This window comes from Cotesia glomerata, linkage group LG8 (assembly GCF_020080835.1).
Source record: "Cotesia glomerata isolate CgM1 linkage group LG8, MPM_Cglom_v2.3, whole genome shotgun sequence".
Classification (NCBI taxonomy): domain Eukaryota; kingdom Metazoa; phylum Arthropoda; class Insecta; order Hymenoptera; family Braconidae; genus Cotesia; species Cotesia glomerata.
The window spans coordinates 7,350,414-7,372,204 of record NC_058165.1 but is presented as its reverse complement, the minus strand read 5'-3'; the positions used below and the strand labels follow the sequence as shown (position 1 = coordinate 7,372,204).

The 21,791-nt window shown below is 27.9% G+C and overlaps 1 protein-coding gene across 5 annotated transcripts in view; it reads right to left on the bottom strand.

Moving 5' to 3' along the window:
* Positions 1–18,816, bottom strand: part of LOC123270217 (transmembrane protein 132E) — a 123,177-nt gene extending 104,361 nt beyond the window's left edge. For 4 of the 5 annotated variants that reach the window (XM_044736175.1, XM_044736177.1, XM_044736178.1 and 1 more), the window contains exon 1: positions 17,887–18,815. In XM_044736175.1, coding sequence (XP_044592110.1) covers positions 17,887–17,947 — 61 coding nt within the window. In that variant the 5' untranslated portion in view covers positions 17,948–18,815. Of the gene's footprint in view, positions 1–17,886 lie in introns of all 5 variants that reach the window. The other variant, XM_044736179.1, reaches the window with a different exon arrangement.
* Between the last annotated feature and the right edge of the window lie 2,975 nt (positions 18,817–21,791).

The window sequence follows — 21,791 nt, the reverse complement described above, 5'->3', positions numbered from 1 at the left end:
TATTGTTATTGTTATTATTATTTAATCAACACAAAAAAGTGCTTAATTTTTAACATAAAATACATTTAACGTAATGACTAAAATTTTTTAATGCATATGAACAGATAATAAATATTTGTTAACCGTTAATAAATATATATTCATTGTTAACAAAAATTTTTTCAAATCATTGGAAGAAAATGAATGCAAAAATTAGACTTTGAAATTTTTATAACCCCATAACCTCAATAGATAATTCTATTAGATCAGAATAATTGATTATTTTTTGATAAGATAATATTAAAAATAAAATTAATAGTAAAATAATAGTTGTAATAAACAACAGAATTTTTAACTTCCCGCTAAGAAAATTGAAAATTTTCAAAAGTTGGGAAGTTATTGGTTTCACCCTGTTTTTCGAAAATCGAGTTTTCAGCGGATGTTGACGTTTTGGGATCTTAGGAAGCTTCCCCGAATGTTTCCGCGATGATGTCCGTATGTCTGTATGTATGTATGTATGTATGTATGTGTGTGTGTGTGTGTGTGTGTGTGTGTGTGTGTGTGGCCGTATGTAAACCTCTCATAACTTTTGAGCGGCTCGACCGATTTCATCGCGGTTGGTGCCATTCGAAAGGGCTTGACCAAACTTAGATTTTGAATACAATTTGGACCGATTCGAACCAGTAGATTTTGAGAAATCTCAAAAAAACCTAAACAAAATATTTTTTCAAATGTGGTTTTTTTGGAATAACTTTTAAACGACTCTACCGATCAATTCTAAAAACTAATTAGCTCTTAACATTAAAAAACCACGTCGATCGCCGCTAGTCCGGTCAAAATCGGTTGATTCGTTCGTGAGTTATCATTGTCGAAAAAAAAACCGAAAAAAAATGTTTTTTCGGAATTACATCGAAATTCCTACTTCGATTGATTAAAACTTGAAGATTCTTTATGAAGCCTAAAAAACTGCGTCGAATGCCACCAATTGCGTGGAAATCGGTTTATTCATTCAAAAGTTATTGCGTTTTGAAAATTTAAGAAATAGTGTTTTATGAAACTTTTTCCAGATTTTTTTAGAGATGAAATAATGAGCGTATCTTTATTATAAAATTTAATACATTTGTGTTTATCAATGATCTTTAAATTTTACGGTTAACAAAACATAGTCCCTCTAAAAAAATCAATTAACTGTTAATAAAAATTTGTTAACTATTCATAAATTATTTGCTAACTGTTAATAAGTGTATTCCTCTTCCAAAGAAATAGTTATTAATAGTAAAAAATATGTAGTGTTTATTTAATAAATGAATAAATAGTTTTCAGTTAATAAATTCTTCTATCAATTTAACAATTTCACAAAAACTTCGAGACTTGTAAAAATTTTTTCACTTACTCTCTAATCATAAATAATTATCTTAAATTTTTTAAGTCGATAAATATGTCAAATTTAAAAAATTTCAAGTACAATTTATTTTCTAAATAACAGCTGGAGGTCTTAAGAATTTTTCTCGCCCACGCTTTTATATACTAACAATAACACTCAATAACCTCTCAGAAATAAATTTTGAAAACATAAACCCTTGTCTCCGTCAACCGAATCGTAAAAAAATGATGTAGACATTTTTCTTCGGCCAATTAAAAAAGAAAAAAGCCGGTAAAAAATTTTTCAAGCCTTTTATATTCATTGCGATGCATGTTGGAAGATTTTTCGATGCCAGAAAAAGGACTTATGAGGAAAAAAAAATCTAAATAAGTTAAGAAGTGTATACATACAATATAAAATATAAGTGTGTATAATAGTGTGTATTAAGTGGGGAAAGGCCCCCGGATGGCTCGCAAGAGACCAGATGGCCGCTTCGTTGTAACAAAAATTTTCTGCAGGAGGGTTACTTCTCCCCGGTTATCCACGGCTCTTGATGCAGCGTGGGTCAACGTCGAAGCGAGCTGAACTTTTAACTACAACACTGCAAACTAAACCCCGACCAAACATCCACATCTAATCCTGACAATCTATATCTATGGATGTATATAAATATATATTGCAGTGACTCTTTATAACATCCCTTAAATTGTGTCGAGGGTAGACCACACATAAAATAGAAAATGGAGTACTGCAGTATAAGATTGAGTTCACTGCAAACACTTGAGTCGAGATACTCCATTTAAATCTAAAACTAGTAACTACTCATTTAAAATTTGCTATGTTTATTTCGATAGTCTTATAATTAATACAATTTTCGAAAAATTTATTAATTGTTGATTATTTCAACTATTTGGAAACGATTAATTCATTTATCAAATATACATAAAAAAAATATTGTGGAAATCAATACAATTTTTATCTTAAATACGTTCAGTACAAAATTTGCTTTCTTTTAACACCATACCGTACATTCAACAGGAATACGAAATATTTAGCACTGTGTGATTAAAAATTATTTAACATTAAATAAATATTTTTTTTGGAAGGATAGTATATTTAATAACAATGGAGAAATGTTTATTAACAATTAGCAAATATTTATTAACAGTTAATTAATTTTTTGGAGTGAATATATCTTGTTAAATCTAAGATGTGAAAATTATTTATAAACAAATAAAAATATAAATTTTTATAGTAAAGATATTATGACACACTAATTATTTTCACTGCAAAAAATATTTGTAATTTTTTACAAACCTTTCATGATTAATTTTATTTTTAATATTTTTTTGTTCGGAAATAATCGATGATTCTGATCTGCAAGAATTATCTATTGAAATTATAGAGTTATAAATAGTCTCAAAGTTTAATTTTTATACTCCACCTTTTCTCAAGCATCTGAACAAATTTTTATTAACAATTGTTAAATATTTATAAGAAGTTTATAAATTGTCTATTTTTAACTTTTCGTTAACTGTTGATTAACAAATTTGTTAATTATTAACAAATTTTTATTAACTGTTAATAAATGGCATTAAATAAAATGATACTGAATTTAACATTCATCCAACAATTTTTAAAATTTTTATAACAATTAAATTATAATGAAAAAAAATAAGCAAAGAAGTTCCCAATATGTAGAAATTATGAAAAATTATACGAGTAAATTTTTAAAAGTATTTTTTTATAACAATTGATTTGTTATAAAAATTCAAAAAATTGTGAAAAATTCGCTAATTTCAGTATCATTAACATAAATAATTTGTTTTCTGTTAATAATTTCTATTAAATTATTAAATGTTAGAAAATCATTTATTAACAATTATTAAAGCTTATTAAATATTAACAAATTCTTCTTTTACGACGTCATAGAAAATGCGAAACTTTTCAGAATTAATTCGAACTTTTTGGATAAATTGGTACTTTAGTAATGATTTAAAGAGTAATTTAATGCTCTGCAAAATATTTACTTTAAATTGCACGCTTCAAAAGGCAAAAAGTCTGAGTATATGTTTCTTTTCTCTACTTTTCAAAAATTCCCACTTATTTGACTCTCTAATTTTACCAATCATCTCCAAAATAAAAACCAATTAAAAACCCTTAAACTTCAAGATAAAACAATTACAACCAATTTTCAAGTTATCGTAATTTTCCAAAAATAAATAAAATTTCCCTGCGGTCAAAGACCGAGGGTCTAAACAAAATCATGTTTACACGATTTTTACGGCATAGATGCTCGGTCAAGATAATTGCCGGTAGAGCTTCGGGAAAGTAAACAAGATTAACGCTCAAACGTGAGATAAGATCGTTTTACTTGTATTGTCCATTGAGAAGTGACTAGACGATAAACAAACCAAAATTTACCGATATATAGACCTGGGATTTCGTATTTTGTGTTTTGTACTTGGTGACATCTAACACTCGAGTGTTTGTTGTGGGCTGAGGACAAAGGCGAACCACGTAGATCATGTAGTATTATATATATATATATATATATATATATATATATATATATGTATACACATATATACATTCAGTCCGTAGTAAGAAAAATTGATATGAGATATTGAATGAGTGGAGAGAAAGCAATAAATTAAAGTCGAGTGGGACAATAAGCTGGATCCAACATAACAGCAAATCAGATGTGGAATTAACTCAACAATAAATTCGTTAGTCTCCCCGAATATGCGGGCTGTTACTTCATATATATATATATATATATGTATGGATAAATTTACATCTACATACGACACATGTGCACATCCGAGTTCTCCCGTGGTTCCGATTCCGGGAAAAAAAAACGTAAAATAAAAAAAAATTTATCACTCCGACCTTTCGATCTGTGGCCCCGAGATTGTGGATGCGAGCCAGAGAATGTAACATCACATATACACATATACATATGTGAACATGTGTTTCCACATATGTGTACACTATATACACATGATCGACTCTCGTGTGAAGACTTTAGTAATAGTGGGAAACGCCTTTTCGTATTGACCATTTCCGCTGCTATCTCGGACAATAAAATGTCCTATGCAATAAAGATTATTAAGTTTAAGTGCCTGCTTGTATTTTTAACCCCACATATGAATAATTACTCGCCCAATTTATTTTTAGACACACAACAAATAGTATGTATGCATGCTTTTTTTTTTGCTGAAACTTATTCCGTCCGATACTAAATCTTTCGAGACATCTTGGATTAATGAAAAAAAAAAAAAACTAGTTCTTGTAAAGTTTGTTGGTAAAAAAGTTAAAAAGCTTTCAAACTGTAAACAAAATTAACTTCACTTTTAATTTATCACTTTTTCAATATTTACGTGTGTACACGCGCCCACTTTTTATTAGTTTTATTAAAAGTTATGCAAGTAATTATGAAATATTTCTGAGAAGTGACATAATTTATCCACAGGAAATATGTTATAAATTTTTATTGCTTTAAATATTTTAATAATTTAATATTTATGACTTTATTTTTTGAGGATTTTTTATTTTTAAAAAATTTTTATTGCGCAAAAGTTGGGAAATTTTATGAATTAAAAAAAAAATTTATGGAATTTCGGTGATAGAACACACAGAAAATAATTTATTTTTAGAGCCGCAATGTATTTTTTTCGAGAAAAAAAAATACTTTAGCATAAAGCTTCTGAGAAGACTGATTGAACCGATTTTGAGGGTTCGAATGACTTGGGTACACGAAATATATTATTTACACGATTTGTAACTAATGGTATGCTTTCTATACTGAGATATTTTGGGTGCTAGCCTCATTTAACATAAATACTGTACTTGGATTGATAGTTCCAATACCCGAATGCTTCGGTCGAAGTTGAAAAAGTCTCTGGACTTGAGGGTGGCAATTTTGTTATTTGATATACATCATATTTTATACATCGTACTATTTTCAAATAAGATTACTTATATTTCATCTAACAATTTTGGAAGAAAAATTGGACTTTTAATTCTGACTTAACTCCAAGAGATACGGAAAATTTATGACAAACCTATTTCGTAGAAAATTTTATTTCGTATCAATTTTTTCGAATCTCTAATAGTTTACTCATAATTTTGATTTTAATTCTTTAAACATAATTTTTTCTTTGGTTGCTCGATACAGATTATTTACATCAGGATCCATGGCAATTTGAATCAAAATTATGAATAAAATATTAAAGTTACAAAAAATAACAAGACCTTTTTTGCTCGAAATTTAACTTTTAAAAAAAAGGTATTTATCGATTTTTTCATATCTCATATAGTTTACTCACAATTTTGATTTTAATTATTCACAAATAATTTTTTCGTTTAGTCACTGCTTGTATAAATAATTTACATTCTCTACGATGTAGGTTTTTATCAATTTTCTCGTGTTTTTAATTTTTTTATTTGCTAAGAAAAAATTAAAAAACAAGAAATTTTTTAACCAATATTAATTTTTTTTCAACCAAGAATATTTTTCTTGAATCAAGTAATTTTCTTCAGTGTAAGAACCAAATTCTACCGAATATTTCTGATCTATTTTACTTAAATAATTTTAATTTTATTGTCAATCTTAGATTTACCACAAATTTATAAGACGAAGATCAGTAAATCGAAAAATATTGATTATTCCGATCCCAAGTATCGAATAAAAGCTTTTAGCCCGAGTAAATTATTCGAATTAAATCCTCGGGTATTTTCAGAAGCTTCTGATCTACCAGAAGGTAAAAATACCCGATTTAAGAGCTTAAAGGCTATAGGCTACTTTTTATGACGTGGATCTCAAAAAAGAAGAGGTTACACATTTTTTGCAGAGGATGAATTAAATTAATAAAATTTTTCCGCGATGAATTAATGTACAAAAAGGTGTATTGTGCCGAAGAAAAATGCGAAGAATTAAATAAAAAAATGTTTGTACGTAATCGTGTTTTGCTCTTATTTTATGTGAAAGTTATCGTTGATTGAATCAACTCACTCTGGTGCTCAACTCACGCATATAATATATATATATGTATATGCGAGGATAAAATAAGCCTATATAATTTATAAATATTTATACATTGAAATAAGAAAAAAAAAAAACATTTTTAATATCGCGAGTTGTATTGTTGACTAGAATTGAATTTAGTCGGTGTGCAAAATAAGTAAACAGTAAACAAAGTTGTTTTCGAACAGTAGCTGAAATACTTTTTTAAAAACATTCAACAGAGTTTGTAAAAACATAATAAATATTTAAAAAAAATAGTAATGAATATTTCGTTATTGTTGTTGTTTTATTTGTTAAAATAGTAAACATGTATAGTTAGAATAAATCAATTCTCTTTAAGCCACTTGCGCGCGCTTCCGGGATCGCGCAGGGTTCAAAGGGAATCGAGAGAGTTGTGAGCGGGTGAAGCTTGAAAGAGCTACCATACCCTTATGCTTTATACCTTATACCCCAGTACCTTATACTTTATACACCAGATATAAGAATAGAAGAAAAGCTTCTGTGTATTGGCTTTGAAATTGAAAGAAAGGAAGAATAAAAAAATAAAGAAAGAATGGAACAGAAGCAAAAAGAAAAACTGGTACTATCTATGACTCCGTATCCGTCGATGTGATACGTAGATATGTAGACTTTACTCTTCAGGCAAAACGCTTATTCGTGTACGAGATTATTAAAAAAAAAAAAAAAAAGCGCATTTAGAGTACGTATTATTGAGTTTTAAAGATATCAAGGACAATTTTATTAAATAAGCAGTGAATTTGTTAAGACTTTTGTGATTGTACGTGATAAAGGCGGCTTGCTTTGGATTTTTATTGTGAATTGTAATTGTTATTTTTATTACTTGCTGATGTTGATGTAAAGATCGGGAAAATTTATTCTATTGAATTTTTTTTTTACAGATTTGAATTAATTAAGAATTTTACTATAGTATTATTAAAATTTAATTCACTATTGATCCGTTTAATAATAATTTTAAATTATTAAATATTGAATGTCAAACTGAGTGAAGTAATACGAGCATCAATCATCAAGCAGCTAAGCTTACAGAAATAGAAAAAAATTTTAAACTTATTTAATGCAATATTAATTATAATCAATGTCAATATTATTTTAATGAGTATAATTGTAACAGACATTTGAAAATTTTTTAAAAATGAATTGTTAATTCATTAAAAAATTCTGATGAATGTTATAAAAATTTTACACTCGAAAAAAAATAAGCAAGTTAAAATTGCCAAAATTTTTACATAAATTTTAAGTCAAAAGTAAGTTTTATTCTTGATCTAGGGTCTGTAAAATTTTTAAGTTTTTTTTTTTTATCATAAAATTTAATTTTTGCTAAAAAATTTATTAAATTTATTAGTGAGAAAAATTTTTTAGCTAGAATAAAGTTTAAATTAACAATTAATCTAAACGACTAAAAAACATCTTCGATAATAAAATTTACATATATGTAAACGTAATTTATTATCCAAAGATACTTTGACAAACATTTAAGAGAAAGTAAAGAAAAAGAAAAGAAGAGCTAGCTGAATAGAATATAAGTCTACAGATTTATGGTAAACCACAATTCTAATAGTTTGGACCGGAAATCATTAGGTTACACATCAAGAACTCTCCCTATTATATGCGCTATCCGAGTCACGATTCACTTTACCTATAAAAATAGTTTTTTCAATAAAAAATGTTTACTTTCAATTGGGATCTTTGTCTCCAAGTTTCCTCTGCACATACATCCCGTCTCATCTATTCAATAATATTTCCTACGACCGGAGAATATCCCGACAAAGTTCCATCAAAATACTTATTATTATTCACTCTATCAAATGATTGCTAAATTAACCTCTTTCCCTTGAAAATTAAACTTTATCCTGAGATATACTACTGTTTTTCCATCCTCAACTGCTACGGGTAAATAAATTAAAATTCCAGCTACCAAAAGATAAGATAAAAGTACCCAAATACCAAGTAGTCAATTCTTCACAAACGTTCCTTATCGTTTTTTTTTTTTTTTTTTTTTTTTTATCAAGCCCAGTTTGGAAATACGGTCCTTAAATTTTAACATCCCGACAAAAAACACCAAAACTCGAACGCCTATTCTCCGCAAAGATATATTTCTGTATAAATAAAATATCGAATAGCCTTTAATTTTAAATTTACTTTTTTAATTTTTTATTTTCCACGACTCATGATATATATGTGAAATTAACATATATCGTGATACATCTACACATATTATGTACATTTATCCCACTATTAGGAGCACCTAAATTAATTTTTGATTAAATTCAGACTGCTCTACATGGTAAAAAATTGTAGAAATTAATTTTAAAAGGATTTTTACGACGCAACATCGTAAAATTGAAAATGTAAAATTATAAAGGTGAAGATATTGAAAATTGGTCCCAGATTACGATATGACGATTGTAATTTGTCCGAAAATTTTTTTTCCGTATATGATTATACTTTGTAATAATTATTAAGGGTGATGAGCGACATAATTCGTTAAATTTTTATTTTATAGTGTTTAAAGATAGTTTATAGTTTAGTCTGCTAAGGTAAAGTATACCCAGTACTTGAACACTTATAAAAATGGGACCAGTACTTGAACAGACTTTTCGAATTGTCGTATGTATTTATTACGAGTAATATGCACTTGTGATAATTATTCAATGATACAGTAATTGAGTTCTGTAAGTTTTTTTTTCAATTGTAAATCAAAACAATCATATTTTTGTTATCTTAAAAGTTGACATGTCGAGAATAGTCGATAGATGCTATTTTTTTCATAAAACTGTTACTAAACCGTCTAAACAACCGTACTAAACAATCAATATAAAAAACGGTATTTCATCATTTTAAGTAAAAAAAATTGTACCACCCAATGAAATAGTCTTTTCTAAATGATACATATTTTTTGCAAAGACATAAACTATAATTTTAGCGTCTAACTATACCTCCAAATTTTCAAAGCGGTACCCAGAACTTAATCACGCTGGGGCCGTATAATTTTAACAGCACTCTAATAGGTTTATAGACTAGTGATCAGCATTGTTGTGATTTGTATTAATTACTGCAAACAAAATAAGTTTTATAGCGAAAAATTAATGTAGTTAAAAAATATTGAACGTTTTGAATTGGGTTTTTTTTTATTCATAATTGAAAATTTGCTTTGTCATTCATAAAAAATGTAATTGAAAAATTAAATACAAATATTTCTCATTTTTAAATGAACATATTAAATATTGATTGTTCAACTACTACTCCTTTCATGGTCTATCTAAAAAACGTTGTGAAAATATAAATATTTAATTATTTGCGTTATTTTGCGCTTCAGTTAATTCAAAATTGTTGATATTTTCATGAAAATCACTAATTTGAACTAATAATTACATCTTTATATATTAAAAGTAGGATCAAACACGTTTTGCTTTGAAACTTGTTCAACTACTGGGTACCTTATTTTAATTAACTATTAAATTCAGGCGAACCAAAGTTTTTAAGAAACATGTTTGTTGAAGAGGACTTGAATATCAAACCGTCTGATAAATTAGCCACCAAGTGCAATAATATCATATTTAAAATCCCAAATTTTCCTACTACTTCCTATGAACACTCATTTGTGGTGTCAGCTTATACGACTCTGGCGAAAACTACACGGAAAGATTAAAACCCGACTGGTTCGTGTTCTGCACCAGACTCAGTCGGGTTTTAATCTTTCCGTATATACCATCCCGACTAGAAATTTCAGTGAGGCAGTGATTTGGCGCAAGTAAGGCATGCCGAATTCCAAACTTGCAGTAAGTGAGGCATCCAAATCAGGCCGAAGTTTGGGATGTAACGCAGTTGCGAGGCTCAGTCTAACTTAGCTTCCTGATAAGGTTGCAGTTTGGAAACCAAATTCGCAACGAAGAATCCAAATCTAATTCTTTCTTGATTTTTAGCTTTTTTATTATCAAGCGAAAATTAATAATAACAAATGCTTATTTTTTTATCTTCTTTTACTATTTTAAGTATAAATATTAAATTTAGGACTAAATTTTTTAAATATTTCATGAATAAAAAAAAAAAACAAATTCTTTGTTGCTTTTATTTAATATTATTTTTATTATTTAATTTTATTTTTTCTGTAATTTTTTTTTGTTTTTTGGAGCGTTTTTTAATGTGAAGAGGTTTTTTTGATTGGTAGATTTGATAAGTCAAGGGGGAAGGAGATGATGGAGGAGTTAGATACACTAATCACACATAACACTTAACTTTACTTCACACTCGCCTTAATAGTAATTATTAATTATTAAAAATCGTACATGTCGAACGCGAGACTCGAACACGGTACCCGACGCACGAGGGCCCTATACCATACCGCGACGCTACGCCGATGATGAGCGACCTCTTACTTCAAGATACTTATAAGCACAACCAATGTTCGGCTTGCCTAATTTAAAACAAATAAGATTCGAATTGGGCTAGCCTAAGTTCGGAAAGCCAAGTTCGCTCCAAACTAGCAAAACTCAGGTTATCGTTACTTGAAACCAGTGCGACGTTCCCATGATATATCAGACTTAAGGAATCCATGAAACTTTCCTAGTTACGTTCAAATATGGCAAGCCAAACATTTCGTTCTGCCTACCTTGGTTTTTATGAGGTACAACCTAGGAAAGCCTAAGTTAGGCAAGCCAAACTTGCCCCGAATTGGTTCTTCGGCACATGCCTCAGTGAAATTTCTAGTCGGGTACATGAGACACCATGTTTATATGTACAATACACAAATACTCTCATAAATACACACTTTTATATGTATAGAACTAAAAGGCTTAACCTTGGAAAGACTTGAAGCCAAATATCTTCTCCCACTCCGTTTTAGAGTACTTTGGCAAGAAACGCCGAAGTTCGTCAAACGTTTGGAATGCCTAAATTGTAGGAAATTATAAAATCCAAAGGTCTACGGAAGTTCGGTTTGCCAAACTTAAAAGTAATTAGGGCCATTTATGGCAAGCTAAACTTCGGAAAATCTTTGGTTATCGTTACTTCCAGCTAGTCAGGCATTCCAAAGGTTCGCCGAAGTTCGGCTTGCCATAGATGTCCCAAATTACATGCAAATTTGGCATGCCAATCTTCGTTTTGCCTAACGTGGATTTAAGAAGGCGCAAATTAGGCTTACCTAAGTTAGGCAAGCCAAACTTGCCCCTCGCTAATTCTTCGGCATTCCTCACTACAATTTCTAGTCGGGATCCAAGATTGTAAATGTGCTAAGCATTGAATCATTTAAAACCTTAGCTTTTAATTTATTTGTAAATCAATTAACCTATCAAATTTTTTTATTTAATCATCAAAATGTTGTAATTTATCCTGTGAAATTCATGAATTGTTTTGCTAACTTATTTTGCTTTGTAAAATATGTACTTTTACCATTTGGCCTTTGACAAGGCATTGAAATTGAATAAATAAATGAATAAATCCTAATTATTGTTCTTTGATGTTAATTAGCCTGTTCATAAATAATTATTCATAAACAATTTATTTTAATATAATGTAAATTATAATTATAATTAATACTTGAAAATTACATGCTAAATTAATGTCCACTAAATGTGCAATAATGAAATATTATAAATATGTACATAGTTTTAAATTCCGTAATACACCTTTTGTTGAGGCTCTGTTATTGGCCATTGTTGGATCATTAATAAAGAAAATAAATAAAAAATTATCTCCAAAAAATTATTTAAATTTATTTAAAAATAGTCTTTAAAAAAATATTTATCAATATGTTAAGAAAATCTTCAATTATAAACTGAAAAAAAAAATTAACTTGAATCAAGAAAAAAATTATTGAACCAAGAAATTAATATTGAAGAGTTTAATTGTCTTGAATCAACACGAAAAATTCTTGAATCAAGTAAAATTTACTTAAACCAAAAAAAATTTCTTAATTTAAGAATTTTTCTGTTAAGTTTTTTTTTTGTATATTTAATAAATCAACAAATAAGTTTATTAACAATTAATAAATTATTCTCAGTGCACCAATTTCTCTATCACTTGACTAAAAAATAAATTTTTTTGTATGATAGTCACAATAGCTGCATAAAAAAGAAGTCGAAACGCACGGTAGCATACTACTGTACAGCAAAATAACCATTCCCAGGTACGGGATTTTGTCATTGAACCATAGAAAACAGTGTTTGAAAGCGTCCTCGTGAGTGGGTGTGGCAAGCCGTGCAAAGTAAAATAGAATCGAGAATAGAGTAGATGCACCCAGCAGCCAGCACCTACCAATACCAATTCCGACACTCGACATTCGACATTCGACATCGACACATTGATAACTTTCTGATGATGGTGGAAGGTCGAGTGCAGTATTTATATATATAATAGATCTACGTGAAACTCCGAACTCTACTTCTGTTAAATAAAATAAAAAAGTATTGTCCTCGGCTGTTCTACTCGGAACAACCCTACACACGGCTACTCTTCTACTCTTGTACTTTTATATTACAATAGAGGGTTTACGAGACTTTTAAGAGACAAAAAGCGTAAGTGTGTGAGTATATATTGGACCCTCGACGCTTCCCTTCTGTTTTCAGTCGCTAATTTTTTATTCATCTAATACAAAGAAAACAAAGTAAAGTGGATTGCAATTTTTTTATTAAACTTTTAAATGCTTTTATTTATTTTAGTTTTAGTTTCAGTTTTGTCGCTCCCACTAGACATAAAGGGATTGAAAAATAGAGTAGAGTATATGCTTCCGGAAGCGGCAAGTTAAAAGAGTTTTACAGTTTTATAAAAATCATCACATCCCTGCATGCATGCTGCTGTATGTTGCGGCTAAAAAATAGATAACAGGGTGGGAAAAGGGTGGAAAAATAAAAAATTTCAAGTTGAATGTGGTACACTGAGATGAAGAGACCAAGTTTAACGGGCTTGAACAGCCGTGCATCCGCTATTCTGCTGTAGTGTACTCTCGAAAATTTTAAGGAGAAAACGGAATAACTTTTTTACGGAATAAAAGTTTAAACTTTTGAGCTTTTTATTTTATGTGTATACATCAAATGGAGTTATGTACTTTATTTTAGTTTCTTTTTTATTGAGATTAATTTATCTCAGGGTATAATTATGCTCGTATATTCACGGAGATGAGATAATAGTGATATTTCTAATGTAAAATATTTACTTAAATTTAATTAGATGGAATTTCAATTTGAAATCTAATTTTAAGATTGTTTTATTAAACTAGGTGGCAGAAAAGGTTTGAATCAATGTTCTGCACAAAAAAAAAGGTTCACTTGAGCCAAGAAAATATTTTTCTTCCTAATTATTTTCTTGAGTGAAAAAAAAATTTTTTTTTTTTGACAGAAGAAATTTCACTTATTCCAACAAAATTAATTCCCTTGCTTTAAGAAATAAGTATCTTGATCCAAGAAAATTTATTTAAGTCAAGAAATTCTTGTTTTGAGAAAATTCAGCCTCTTGCTCCAAAAAATTTAGTTTTTGATAAAAGTAAATTTTCTTGTCTTGAGAAAATTTCTTTCTTGCTCCAAAAAATTAAATATCTCGATAGAAATAAATTTTCATTAATATTTTTATTGATTAACATGTCAAATGGGAAGATCAAATAGTATTGAATCATTTTTTTTTTCATTCAATATGTATAATTGCGCGCAAAAAGTTATATAAAATGGGTATCAAATGTTCAAGAGAAAATTTTCTCAAGATGAGAAAATTTTTTTCTCAGCTGAAGTAGGTAAAGCTGCTTTCCTAAAGAATCTAAAAATCTTTGTCAAATATAAAAATTTATTGTATCAAGTATTTATGATAATTTGCATTAAGAAAAAATTACTTCCACCAAGAATAGAATTTCAAGAAAAATTTTTACTTTGACCAACACAACTTCGGTCTTCCTTCGGGCACCCGAAAATTTTCTTGAATCAAGAATTTTGTTCTCAGTCATGAAATTTTTCTTTCTGTGTGTGAGTTAAATATTTGAGATACGAAAAAATAATAAAATTTTTTTTAAGAAATTAAATTTTCTACAAAAAACATTCTTATCATATTCTCGGTATCTCTTATTATTTGGACATGATTTCAATTTGAAATTAGATTCTAAGCATTATTGATTGTAAAAAGTGTTAGAAAAGTTTCCAATTAATATTTCGGACTAAATATTAAATATACGGAAAAATAACAAGAAACCTTTTTAGTAGAAAATTGAATTATCTAAAAACAAAAAGGTCCTTATCGTGATGTATTTTTATTTTATATAAAATAAAGCTATTTACTATATAGAATGGTAAATGTTACTATTTTGTGTTCTCTGAGTATTTTGCTATATGATAGTATAAAAAATATTAGAGTTTTTGTATTTCGTCGGAAAACCGGAATGGGCTTTTTTGTTCATTAATGAAAACATTTTTTAAAAGTCACTGGCATGTGACACATAAATAAAAGAATGGGTTGTCATCTCGTGAATCTTGTCAAGCTCGTTTATTAGCCCAGGCGCCACGTGAGTACGTGACAGACTAGAGACCAATGACCACGATGCAATCCACCGCGTGCCCTCTAACTGGCTATCTCATATCAGTTATAAAAAATTGTTCATATTTTTTATTTTTGCGCTTGCTTGTTATTATCCCGGTAACGTGTCACCGTGTGTCGGAAATAGTAATTAAAATTTTATGCCGGACAAATTCTATGAGGGTTTTATTAGAAATCAGAGATCCACGGTTTTATTTCATTAATTAATAGACTTTTTAATGAGATTATTTTAATTGCGGCACATATTTTTTTTTCTGGTAATTGAATTAATTTTGCAATTGAAAAAATAAGTTAATATCAAAAATTATTTTTGAAAAATCGCACTTGTATTTTTTTTTAATTACTACATGAGAAGTTTTTTTAAACAAATATATTTTTTTTTAAGTTCATTTAAAAAAAAAACAATTGAAAATAAAAAAAAGTATCAATTTTTTCATTAAAAAAAAATTTGTGAAAAAATTATGTGATTGTTTTTACTTATTAATTTTATTTCCAAAAAAATTTGTAGGATTTTTTTTTTAATTAAATTATTTTTTTTTTTAAGTTAATTTAAAATAGAATAATTAATAAAAAAAAATTTAATTTTTTAACAAAAGAAATTTTTGAAATTGGAGTAAAAAAATTGATTTTTTTTTAATTTTTTTAAATCGTTTAATTATTTGAAAACTATGAAACTAATTTAAAAATTTATTTAACAAATCAGATTACCAAAAAAATTGTCAGATTAATTTCAATATCAAAATTTAAAATAAAAAAACCTCAATAATTTTTAAGTAAAAATTAATTCTTAATTTAAAAAATCTGATATAATTTTTAATAATATAGAAGCAACTTTCTATCAAAACCTTAATATTTCCTAATTAAAGCCCGTCTAATATCTACCGAGCTATCAATTTGAAAGACAAATGTCTAGAAGATTAAAAATCCTGGTATCACGCCCACAAATAAATCCTCGTCATAAAATTATTTTAAAAAAATATTATAAATAATAATACAATATAATACCTCTAAAAAAATAAAAAAAAAAAAAAAATAATGTATTCCATGAACTATAAATATTTAATAAAATAAATTCAAAAAACACGTAGTTAAAATTTTATTTATCAGACCATAAAATCTAAATAATAAAAAGGTTAGTGGTTATTGAAAAAAAGGAGATGAAAAACGATAATAACAAAGTTATGTGCAATGCTTGCGTACTCGTTGGAGTATAAGGAGCCTATTCTAGCATGAGTTGGGCATTTACTCGATGGATCGTAACGATATAACGGACGTAGACATCCATACATTCAATACTCCCGAGTTATATCAGCATAATGCCTAGCTCGTCTCATCTCTCCGTCCAGGAGTCCGATATGAGAAGATTCTAAATAAAAGGAGCCGAGATCTTGCAGCCTTCGGGTACTCTGAGTTTCGTCACGAATCAGAGCATGCACACAATTATGCTTATATTTATATTTATTTTATTTATACAATTCACAATCTTTCTCATAAATATAAATCTAAATTTACATAGTTATCTATTTACTCAAAAATATTAATAATAATACTCGACTGAAACTAGAGTAGAGTTTGAGGACCAAATAACAATAGTAACATTGCTCTACGTTGTCTCTGACGCGAGAGTTATAAACTTTTGGAGTAGTTGTACCGTAAAATAAACGAACCAGTGGTGCATACACCCACTACGCTGCTCTATCCACCGGTGAAGAATCATCAAGATCTTAAGCGACCAAGACGCTCAAGTAATGGAAAAAGACCCTCGTAATTACCTTTTCTTCTTTTTTATAAAATTCATTTTTAATTATTTTTTAAGCTTTTGAATAAAATCCTTTGTCATTACAGCTTATTCTTTATTATCATGATAATTGTCTTTTATTGTATTAATTCTCTGCAATTACATAAATTCATTATTTCTCGACTTGGTAAATATCTCTGAGTTATGAGAGGAAATTTGAGTTTTTTTTTATTAAATTCACGGAAATAGGACTTCAAAAAATTGTACTTTAATATTTGATAAGACTTATTAATTGTTAATCAATAATTGTTAATAAATATTGAGACTCTTGAATGAAAAGTGAGGATGAAAATTTAACTTTAACAGTTTTTACAACCCCAATAAAAAATATGAATAATAAAATAATGTTTTTAATAAGTTGAAGAATTTTTTTAGTGGTAAAATAATTAGCGTATCTTTATTATAAAAAATTATGGAATTATTTATTTATAAATAATTAACTCTAAAAAAAATTAATTAATTATTAAAAAAAACGTTTGCTTACTATTAATAAATATTAAAATATTATTTATTAATAGATAAAAAATATATAGTTACATTTAATAAATTTATTTATTTATTTATTTATTCAATTTCTATATGCCAAGGCAAATAGCTGAATGGCAAAAGTATACATAAGTTTTATAATAAAGTACACGTAAAACAATATTGCATATAAACGACAGACAGGATCAAGTTTAAGAAAAATTTATAATTTGAAATGATTTTAATAGTATAGATATAAACTCTGTAATATACTAATGATGAAAAAGAGAACAATGTCTAATAATTGAGGAAATAAAAATAATAGGGTTTAAAAAAGTAAATTTAAATGATTAACTGTTTAAATGGTTAAAATTTCAAGTACAAGTTATAACAATTTAGTAAACGCAAATTTTAAATGAACAAATTTTTTCCAAATAAATTAATTTATTTACAATTAATAAATTCTTCCATCAGAGTACTGAAATTTACAAATATCTGACAATTTAAAAAAATTTTTCCATCTATTTTGATTTAGTTGTAAATTTTTTATATAAAATATAAAAAGTAATTTTAATAAAAAATAAAAAAAAAAATATTTACACAAAATTTTGCCCTAACTTTTCTAAAATTTTGGGTAAAATATTAAAAAATTTTACACTTTCTTAAACTTAATAACAAATATAAAAAAAAAATTTACTGATAAAAAAAAAGCAAACTTACCAAAAATAAACATTATCAAAATCCACTCCATGTTTAATCGTATCTTGTAATTAATAACCATAATTTTCAATGCGTACACATGGTTAACGGAATGCTGCGTGTGCAGAAATTCCACCAATGTACCTTGATAGATATATATGTTAATTAAAACTCCAATAAATAAATAAAATAAATAACAATAATAACAATATCCTGGGAGTATTTATTAAAAAAGAATTCCTCAGCACTGGAACTGGCACTTGTTATTTAAATAAACTCAACAATAATCTTCTTTATCTCTTTACCAGGCACTCGGTAAACGTCACCGCGGTTTTTATTCACTAGCTACTACTGAGACGACAGGCACTCGTGTCACCGTCACTCACATTCAAGTTCATTCACATAATTTCTGTTAGTAAAAAAAGTCTTAAGTAATATTACAATCATCTCGGTATGTAATATAAATAAAAAATAAAACGAAAAAAAAATTCACAAGTGTCGAATGAATTTAACAAAAAATAATTAATATAAATATTAAAATAAAAAATAAAAATTATAAATCTGCAATATCTTCTCGACGATGTACCAGATAATTATTCATATTACTATCAATAAACATAAATATATGCTCGCATGTACTCGTATATTTATACAAACGTGGTATAGCATGAAAAACGTGATTCTTGTCAAGTGCACGCCCGTCAACGTCCACGACGTAGACGACTCTGTGTTGAGTTTGCGTCTGTGCGACGAGCACGCCAAGGAGGATGACGATACCCGAGAGAGATACTAAATCCCCGAGTTTTAGTATAGGTACGGGCTGTGGCTCCTACTCCTGGTGGTACTCCCCGTAGTGGAAGAGGAGGAGGAGGCAGAGCAGCACCACAACGCGGTACAAAAGTTGTGATATGATGCGCTTTATATTAGAGACTAACACTAACTAGCATCAAGCATGTAGAGCCTAGTCCCCAAGACCAAGACCAAGAAAGAGAACAGAGAAAAGAGAAGGCTGCGTGCGCCTCCTGGGTGCACACGTTTTCTCTACAAGTGTAAAAGGCTCCCTTCCTCGAGCTCCCCAAAATTCATCTCGCTTCTGGGAATTGCATTGAGAGTAGCTTCATCTCATTTTATCTTCCACGCTGATGTAATATCACTCCCACCCACGGCAATCCCTCTCTCGGCGCCGTCGCTCGGAGTATTGACCGGTTTTATAGTTTTGTCTTCGTATTCGTATTCGGTCTTCAGCTTACACCAGCTTTAGACTTATATCCAACTCCATTTCGATTCAGATTCACCTTCCATTCCTGACACCACGGCAGCATCAACTGGACCAACGACGATAAATTGCGCGCGCATCTCTTCTACAAGATCAAATTTTTACCTGAAAAATTTTTGTCATTAAGGTAAAGTATCTAGTAGTTGAACAGGTTTCAAAGTAAAACGTATTTGACCCTACTTTTAATATATAAAGATGTAATTATTAGTTCAAATTAGTGCACAGAAAAAAAGGTTCACTTGATCCAGGGAAATCTTTTTCTTCCTGATTATTTTCTTGAGTAAAAAAAAAATTTTTTTTGACACAAGAAATTTTACTTATTCCAACAAAATTAATTCTCTTGTTTTAAGAAATAAGTATCTTGATCCAAGAAAATTTATTTAAGTCAAGAAAATCTTGTTGTTTTGAGAAAATTCAGCCTCTTGCTCCAAAAAATTTAGTTCTTGATAGAAGTGAATTTTCTTGTCTTGAAAAAATTTCTCTCTTCCTCCAAAAAATTAAATATAAAGATAGAAGTAAATTTTCATTAATTTTTATTGATTAAAATGTCAAATGGGAAGATCAAATAATACTGGATCATTTTTTTTCATTCAATATGTATAATTTTACGCTAAAATAATATAAAATGGGTATCAAATATTCAAGAGAAAAATTTTCTCATGGTGAGAAAATTTTTTTCTCAGCTTAAGTAAGTGGCGCTGCTTCCCTAAAGTATCTAAAAATCTTGATCAATTATAAAAATTTATTGTATCAAGTATTTATGATAATTTGAATTAAGAAATTACTTTCACCAAGAATAGAATTTAAAGAAAAATTTTTACTTTGGCCAACACAACTTCGATCTTCCTTCAGGCACCCGAAAATTTTCTTGAGCCAAGAATTTTGTTCTCCAGTCAAGAAATTTTTCTTTCTATGTAATTTTCATGAAAATATAAACAATTTTGAATTAATTGAAGCGCAAAATAACGCAGATAATTAAATATTTGACAAAGCAAATTTTCAATTATAAATCAAAAAACTCAATTCAAAGCGTTCAATAATTTTTAACTACTTAAGAGATTTTATTTTATTTTTAATGTCATATTACATTCACCCTCTTTATTATCGGTGATAATTATGGACTTACATGTTTTGGTGTTATGTACAGAGATTTTTTGCCGGGGATAAGCGTGCCGGCCACTTGTTCGGCTGCACTTCACAAGCCTCGATGTTGATGTAACACGTTTGTAGTAATATTTAATTTCCGTTATACTTTTTCATTGTTTTATTTGCCCTGCTGAAGTTCTGAAGGACTAGCCTGAGCTAATGGGGTTGATTCAAGTGACGTTAAAGCTTTTTTTTGTTCAGGAAATTAAACGTCAATGCTTAAATTATTTCTTTTTTTAGAACAGCGAGATTAAAAAATAATTTATTAAAATTTTAACCATTAAGATTGTTAAAAATTAATAAATTTTCATGAATAATTAACTACTGACCTGCAGTCACTATGTGGCTGCCGAGATTTACGAATTATGAATAAAAAAACTTTGGCTTAATGATTTTTTGATATTTATAATCACATTATACATAGTTTGAGTAATTTTGGAATAAATTTGAAAAATAATAGGGCTATCATAGGATCAATTACAAATAATTTAATGGAAAAATGTGACGGAGTAAATTTATAGAACCAACAAACTATTGAAAACTCCTACAAAAACATCATAAAAAATTACATATCACTGAAAAATATACAAACCCGTGAAAAGGCATTAATTCTTGTCAATACCTTTCTGATTTTACCAAATTTAAATATAAAAATTCCTTTAAAAATAATAATATACTCGTCACGAAATTTTTCTTACTCTCTCAATTATTTACATTATAAATGACTATCGTTAAAAAAATTTCAAATCAAATTTACGATAAAGATATACCCACTTCAAAATTTTTTTTACTCTCTTAATTATATAAATTAATTATTGACATATAATCTCATAATAAATTAACCATTGCTGAAACGCATATGAAACATTGAAAAGGCACAAATTTAAGTCAAGACTATAAATACGCCGGAGACAAAATTTTAATTCTCTTAACTATACAGATTAATTTAATTTAATTTTGTCTGCTACTGGTTCCATTTTTTAAATTATATTTTTATGCAATAAATTTTTTTAAAATTATTCTTAACAAATGTTTGTTTTGATGATAGATCTATTTAAATAATATATTTCAAAATATTGAAATCAATGATAATTTTCCACACATTTTATAATAAATTAATTAATTACCGAAAAACTTTTTTTTTTTTAATTCGAACTCATTTCTATAAATTTGTACGTTTAGAATTTTTTTTTAATTTTTTTTTTTTTTTACAACAATTTGTTAGAAAAATAAAAAAAAATTTCAAATATCTGTTAATTTCAGCATCAAATAAAATTTCTTTATAAATCATAAAAAATACCCACAATAAATTTTTTTAAAATATTAAAGTTTTATAAAATATTGATAAAATAGAAACAAGTAATAAGTGTAATATATTAAATTCGCGATATCAATATCACTTATATGCGACACAAGAAAATGATTTTTAAAGCTCACTTTTATGTAATACAAGACATATTTCAAGATAGCGCTAGTGATAACACGCTCCAGCTGCTCATCGATA